We start from the raw sequence: 7,872 nt of genomic DNA, 5'->3' as shown, positions 1-7,872 counted from the left end.
CCAACCCAGAATTACATGGGTATCAAGGACTTTGGACTTCCTCACCCCTTTTTACCAGCACCATTTCCACAGGGGGCAGAAACTGAAAATTTGATTTGACTTCCCCAGAATGCTACAGTTACTCCTTAAGCTTAATTTACGATAAACATAAAACATCTTAAGAGTCAGGTAGTTAACTTCTAGTTCAAGAAATTTTACCACTGATTTAACTTTCTTTAAAAAGGTATGATTCTGGGCTTCCCTGGTGGCACAGTGGTTAAGAATCTGCCTGCCAATGCAGGGGACACGAGTTCGGGCCCTGGTCCGGGAAGATCCCACATGCCATGGAGCAACTAAGCCCGTGTGCTATTAACTACTGAGCCTGCGCTCTAGAGCCCGAGAGCCACAACTACTGAACCCGTGTGCCACAACTACTGAAGCCCATGCACCTACAGCCCATGCTCCACAACGAGAAGCCACTGCAACGAGAAGCCACTGCAATGAGAAGCCTGCACACCTCAATGAAGAGTAGCCCCCGCTCGCCGCAACTAGAGAAAGCCTGCGTGCAGCAACGAAGACCCAACACAGCCAAAAATAAATAAATAAATAAAACTAATTAAAAAAAAAAAAAGGTATGATTCAGGTTTGTTCTTGGAAAGTTGGTCAGTTGATTGAGGACAGAATTTGACATAGGGTAGAAATTGCTTTCAGGGAATTGAAATTTTATAAAGGCCAAATATAAATTAAAACATTATATATGAGATACAGACACATACCAAATTGTTAACAATCCCTCTAAAGAGGGATGTGAGATGGTGGGGAGACATCTGAAGAGGGACTTTCATTTTATATTATATATTAAAGGCACAGATCAAACAAGTCTTAATTTTTGGTAGCATGAAGTCTTGTGTTACGTAACTGCTCAAAGTTGTATAAAGACTCGTTTTAGTTTGCCCTGTCCTCTTTTCCTATCAACTATACCTTCCCTCTTTTTCCTTCTTCCCTCAAGTTAAAAACCTATTCTGAATAAAGAAAAATCTGCTAAATTCCTGAATTTTATATATTAGTCAGTCAACAGGGGGCCAAAAGTAAAATACTTCAAATGAATTGTAGGCAGATGCCTTTCTAATTTCCTGACTCACATGCTTAAGAGACCCTGGCTCTGTCTAAGGTAAGCACTGGCTGGCATTTAAATTCTATGATTCCAGTGAACTCCACCTAATTGACCAGATTCCTTTGGGGAAGTTTTTTTTTTTCTTTTAGGCCACGTGGCATGTGGGACCCCAGTTCCCCCACCAAGGATCGAACCCATGCCCCGTGCCTTGGGAGCATGGACTCCTAACCAATGGACAGCCAGGGAAGTTCCTGGGGAAGGTTTTATGGAGAGTCAGAAGTTATATAAAAAGACAAAATACACCCAAAGAGATTTGGGAGAAATGAAAGTGTATATATTCACATAAGAGCTCCTAGACATATTGGTAAGAAAAAAAGCAAGTTGCAAAACATATGCATAGTAAGACACAATTTATGTAAAAATTTTAAATGCACAAAATTATGTATTTCTATAGGTAAATATATATGTATATAAATGCATAAAGAAAAAGTGATTGAAGAGTATACACTATAGAGCAATAGTTACCATTTGGGAGGGGGTACACTAGGGGCACTTCTATAATAATCTGTATTTTTTATTTTTTCCTAGAATATAGTCTTACTTAGGTAATTAAACACAAACTGAGGAAATTTTATACTTCTAGGAAGTACTACATAAGATGGTTTCCTTAAAAGAGCTTGCTACCACTGAAGATACAGTTTAGCAAATACCACTGTTCTGTTTTTCAACAACATCATACTTTATCCCTGCTGTCCCTCACCTTTCTCTCATTGCTCTACATAAGTTCAAATTTAAGGAAATCATATTAGCTTTTTCTTGAGTATCTGATGATAAATGATTCAGTTGCCAGGAAGTATCAAAATCAAAGTGAGAACTGATTCAGTGGGAATAAAGGTCATTTAAGTAGGCAGGCTCATCCTTTGGCTTTAATGCAATGTACTTGGAAATATGTGCAGTATTCTGGAGAGGACAAGATGCTTTAAGATAAGATTCTTTCTGGGTGGGCCATGTAACATGCCATGTTCATTATCTACTGCAGAAAGGTTAACACTCAAAAGCACACTCAGCTTCCTTAGAAAACAGATGATATATAAATCCCAGATAGCCCAAGCAGTGCTAAAGATCTATCAAAGTGATATTTGTTTAGAAGCAAAGTACTTTTGCTTAAAATTGGAAACTCTTAAGAGTATTTCTAAGTTTTTCTCATTACATATGATTAATACTAAAATACTTACATTTAGGAAAGTTTGCTCAGAATTGTAATTAGTTTTTTTGAAAAGGGAAAAGCCATCCAAGTCAGACGTAGGTGTAGCATGAATTTTAGTCCACAACACCAAATATATTCCTCTGTTTGGTTGATAAAAAACTACAGAACAGCAACTTACTAGAATCAATGCCTACTATAAAATCAAATAAATGTGTTATGTTCAATGAATCCCAGCTTTTAATTATTAAAATCTAGGTAATGCATTTTATAATTTAGAAAAGAATACTTAAGGATCTACTTAGTCTCTATATCTTTAGAAATTACTGTAAGGCTCTTGCTGGTCATTACTATCTAAACCCTTTTCTAGAAGATCTCAACATTTTAAATGGTCACAAATTATGTATTCCCTCTTTGTCACACTAAAAAGACTGAAAACTATAATGGCAAACAGAAGTCAGAAGATAAATTTCAAAAGTCAAAGGCACAAGTCAAACCCTTCTAGACATAAGTGGTAATTATAAATGTAAGTTATATTATCTGAAAATAATATAAGATCAATGATCTAGACCCCTGGTAGCATTTATAATATAGAAAATTGCAAATTATGTATTAAAAGAAATAAACAGTATAACAATTCTTTTTTTAATGTTCTAAATATTTGGCACAATGCATAACTTGCCTTATTTAGAAACCATCTGATAAAAGTAATGTAGTATTTAAAATGATTTTAAAAATTGTCAGGTTGTAGAATTTCCTATCTACCTTTCATTCTACTTCTTACTACCCTCCTTGTCTATTTCTCAAATTTTACTTTTTCTTACTGAAAATCTAAAAATGAAATATCATTCTTCTGTTATTTTAATGCCAAATAAAAAGTAATCACTAATAATATATGGCTAATATTTTTTATAAGATTTCAATTTAGCTGTAACAGCCACAGCTTTAGGCTATTTTCAGGAGATAACCCCAGAAGAAAAGAAATTCAAACACTCATATTTCATATGGTAATGTGATGCTTGTTTCTTTTCAGATTACTGTTTACCCCAAAATTGTTGCAATATATTTAAAAACAATAATCTTCCTCTATAATCACAATGCAAAACAAGAAGCAGAATACGCATCATTACAGAAACAGTGATTGTATACTTTAAATATTCAGATACCTTCCTAATGACTACTTAAACCAATTTTTAATTATATATACGAAGAGTATACACTTACTAGTTGAAAAATATATTGGTTCTATCTACCTACTACTTTTAATACACAACACGATAACTTGTGTCTTCTTCCTAATAGCACAATTATAAGGACAGGAACACAAAAGATAGGTATTAGAAAGGTGAACAAAGTATCAGAAAAACTTCCTCAGCCTTGGTTTATCATTTATCTTTCCTTTGTATACATGCTGCAATTGATTGGTCCTCTTTCATTACCCTTTCACCCTATTCCTATCTAAAGACCTTCTAGGCTTCAGAGCAAGGTCAGGTATACATATTATCTATTGTTGCCACTGAATTAGTTTAAATTACAGGTTAAAAAAGAAGAATGAAATGCTTGAGGTGAAGAAGGGTACATAGAGGGCTTCCCTGGTGGTGCAGTGGTCGAGAGTCCACCTGCCGATGCAGGGGACGCGGGTTCGTGCCCCGGTCCATGAGATCCCACATGCCGCGGAGCGGCTGGGCCCGTGAGCCATGGCCGCTGAGCCTGAGCGTCCGGAGCCTGTGCTTCGCAATGGGAGAGACCACAACAGTGAGAGGCCTGCGTACCGCAAAGAAAAAGAAAGGTACACAGAAACCAAAGAAGAGTAAAGAAAAAATAAATAAATAAAACAAAACATCGAGAGTGGTTGTACCATATCAATAATTATCTGGCAACTCTGGAGCAGAGGTTTCTATCTGGACTTTTATATCATTAATATAGGGTCAAAAATCGAGAGTACAACTCTCCAATTATCAGGCTTTATGATTTTATTTTTTGGAATAAAGCTCAATTTCATGTCTAATTAGTTTTAAAAACATACTTCACTCCAATGGAGAAGAGCTTCTTTCCCACCTACATCTACAACAGTAGAAATGACAAGGCTTTCTTTACTACCACTGAAAGAACCAGGAGGGCAAAAACAATTTTTTCTTTTATCTGTACTCATGATTTCCCCTGCCTCCCTCCACCTCCTGCATAAACAGTAACTTCACAGGAAACCAAGAGACTACACAGACAATTTTAGCTTATCTTCCTGAAGACTCTTTCCACTCCGCCCTCCCTAAACACACACAGTGGAGAAGCAGTGTGTTGAGTTTGACAAGGACAATAATTAAGGAAGGTAAAATGAGGCCTTATAGAATACTTAATACTAAGTTAAAATTCTAATATCATAACATCAAGGTGTCAATTTATTCAACTTTAACCCATCTGGGAAAGTTACTTCTTTAGTAACTATAACCTCATTATATTCTTTTAATTGCTCATGCTAACAACTTTATTATATACTACTGCATCTTATAAGAAGTAAATCCAGGGACCATTCCATTTTATCTTAGACATAACATTTACTAGTTTTCCAAGCATGACAGAAATGGAAAAATATATATATTAGCACAAGAACAATTTGTTAATTTCCACAATTTGTGTTCCTTCTATGAGCAGTGCCTGATTCTATTCTATCAGTCCTATGCTTAAAGAAAGAAAAAAAAAAAAAAAACTTAATGAGATACTAATTTACAAAGTATACAAGAATATAATTTTATAATAAATCTTTCCAGTGTTCGCTATAACTTCATTACATGAAATGTTTCCCTTCAAAGAAACTCAGAAGGATAGCTCTTATAAAATGAAACAAAGCTTTCTGTGTTCATCTCTGGCAAGCAGTGACCAGAAACAGCTTGCTCACAAAGGATCTAAAAGTGCTGCCTGTGGAGGAGAAGCTACCACTAACATGCTGTATGAATGAGTCTTGGTGAGTGGCTACTATCTGGGACTTCTTCCTCTCTTCTCCTACCAATGAGTCCATCTCACATAAAGCCTAAGAGAAAACTAAAGCCTTGCAGCAGTGAAACTCAGCATGCTCCACTCAAATACTTCTAAGGTAACCATTCTAAAGCAAAATGAGCAGAAGTCATCTCTTTTATCCAAACAAAAAACCCAGAAAACAAAAAACAAACAAAAAAACCCCCCACAAAAGAACAAAAAAAACCCCACCCAAACCAAAAGGCAAATGCTGTCGCTCAATCATTAGATGGATTTACAGAGGCAAAAAATGTGACAACAGCAATAATTCAAGTAAAGTATATGAGAAAATTTAAACACGCCACTTTCAAGTTAAGACAAAAGTGAAGGGGAGCTATGATCAGAGTCAAAAAGCTTAGACATTATCACCAAATGTTAATTCACTTTACAGTCATCAATGAGACTACTGTATATATTTTTGCACCTTGCGCTTGTAAAAGCAGATAAAATATTTAATATGTAATTTACAATGTATTTTATCAGCTCAGCATACAGGATGAATATAGATTATATCAAAGTGTAGTAGACAGTTAGGGGCCTGTGCAAACCCTGCAAAAATAGTACTTCAGGTATCTGCTAATTTTAAAAAAAAGAAAAACAGTTTGCTGTTTAGAAGTGATACAATTCAAACTACCACAAAATACAAAGGACTGCAAAAATGTATACCATTCCAACAACATATATAAGTTATTAAATAAAGATTTGATTTAAAAGAATATAAATGAAGCCTTTAAGTAGGTCTTTTCTACATGCATATTACTCCTTGTTAAAGAAAAAAAATATGTAAAAAGGCCATTGGTAACTGCTTTGTTAACATGTGTAGAAAATGCCAATTCTCTGGTCACGAACCCCACTAAGTTTAGCACTTAAGGTCTCTGCAGTGTTATAAACGTAATTTAAAATACTGTTAACTCTCTAATTCCATTGGTAAAATAATGTGACTTGGAATATGGCAGTCTTTGTGTTGAGGGCAAGGATCCACAGTTTGTTATTTTATTCCTTAGGGGTGAACAGTTATCCAGAAGAACAGCACCCTCCGCCACCGCTCTGGGCTTGAGGTTCATCATCAATAATTTGTACACCTCGCCTTGCAGCTCCTGGTTGACTGGAGCCATTGCCTTTTGCCCTTTCATCCACTTGTGCCGTTTCTATCATCCCTAAGAGAGGGAGAAAGCAGAAATTATTTAGGACCACAATTGGCGTTTTCTGTTTCTATAATTTCAGTTTACCACCATGATAGCTATTTCTGACTTTCAACCAACAAGGAAACTAGATAAAATTAATAGCAAGCGTACTTGTCCAGTTGTATAACAGCCACAGTGACATCACCAAAGAAAAAAAGGTTTTGATTTAAACAGATGACTGTATACAAGTGTCATCCTTAAGATTTTCCAATTATACTTAGAAATACGTCAAAGGTCAAACTGTTCCAAGTACAAGCAATATTTAGGGTACAAGATTTATTCTTCAGTAAGTCATGTAAACTTTTAACCAAATAACATTTGAAAGAACAAAAGAGTTTAAGATGAAAGAGGAAGAACAAAGCTGGAGGACTCACACTATCTGATTTAAAGATACAGTAGAAGTTACTCGAATGATGACAGTGAGATACTGGTGATTGTGTGGTCCAGCACAATCTTTTCAAGAGATAGTACTGGAACTGGACATTTACGTGTAAAAAATAAAAGTTCAATCTATACTTCCCACCATATGTGAAAATTAACAAAAAATTAATTACAGTCTTAAATGTAAAACAAATTTCTAGAAGAAAACACAGGAGGAAATCTCTGTAGAAGAAAATCTTTATGACTTTGAGTTACCAAAGGTTTCTCATGTAAGACAAAAAACATGACTCATACAGAAAACCTGATAAATCAGACCTCATTAAAATTTAGAACTTCAGCTCTTTGAGAGACAGTTAAGAAAAATGAGAATATAAGACACAGACTAGGAGTAAATAGTTGCAAAATACATATCTGAAAAGATGAGGAAAGAAAAGAGAGTCCTTAAAACAGAATAAGGTTTCTTAAACTTGGGTCCAGAGATTGCTCTTGAACAATGGTTTCCAAATTGAGGTATACGGGATAATCCACTGAGGTAAAATTAGAAAAACTTCAATTTATTTTTCCTTAACCTTTCAAAATTTCTTTTTTTTTAATGTATATTTTACAATATGGAAAATCATAAGTACTTATACATGTTCTATAATTTTTAAAATAAATGTATAGAGAATATTCAATTCTTTTATATAAAGATATGATATATAACATTTATAAGCCACTGATCTAGAACCTCAGTACTCAAAGTATGGTCTGAGTACTAGTGTCATTACCGCTTGGGTGTCTGTTAGTAAAGAGAAGCTCAGGCCCACATCAGACCCATTTTATCAAATTATGCATTTTAACAAGATCTCCTAGTGACTGATATGTACAGCAGTGGTTCTCAAATTTTAGTATGCATCAGAATCATAATGAGGGATTAAAACACAGATTCTGGGCACCACCTCCAGAGATTCTGATTCAGTAGGTTTGGGGTAAGGCCCAAGAATTTGCACTTCTAACATACT

General features: G+C 35.1%; 1 protein-coding gene across 1 annotated transcript in view; it reads right to left on the bottom strand.

The window, feature by feature from the left end:
* Positions 1–4,247: 4,247 nt before the first annotated feature.
* RAB21 (RAB21, member RAS oncogene family) overlaps positions 4,248–7,872 on the bottom strand; it is a 29,785-nt gene continuing 26,160 nt past the window's right edge. Inside the window, exon 7 of the mRNA XM_004281898.4 lies at positions 4,248–6,463. Coding sequence (XP_004281946.1) covers positions 6,321–6,463 — 143 coding nt within the window. The 3' untranslated portion in view covers positions 4,248–6,320. The remainder of the gene's footprint in view (positions 6,464–7,872) is intronic.

Source organism: Orcinus orca, chromosome 11 (genome assembly GCF_937001465.1).
Source record: "Orcinus orca chromosome 11, mOrcOrc1.1, whole genome shotgun sequence".
Lineage (NCBI taxonomy): Eukaryota > Metazoa > Chordata > Mammalia > Artiodactyla > Delphinidae > Orcinus > Orcinus orca.
This window is presented reverse-complemented; position numbering and strand designations above follow the sequence as displayed.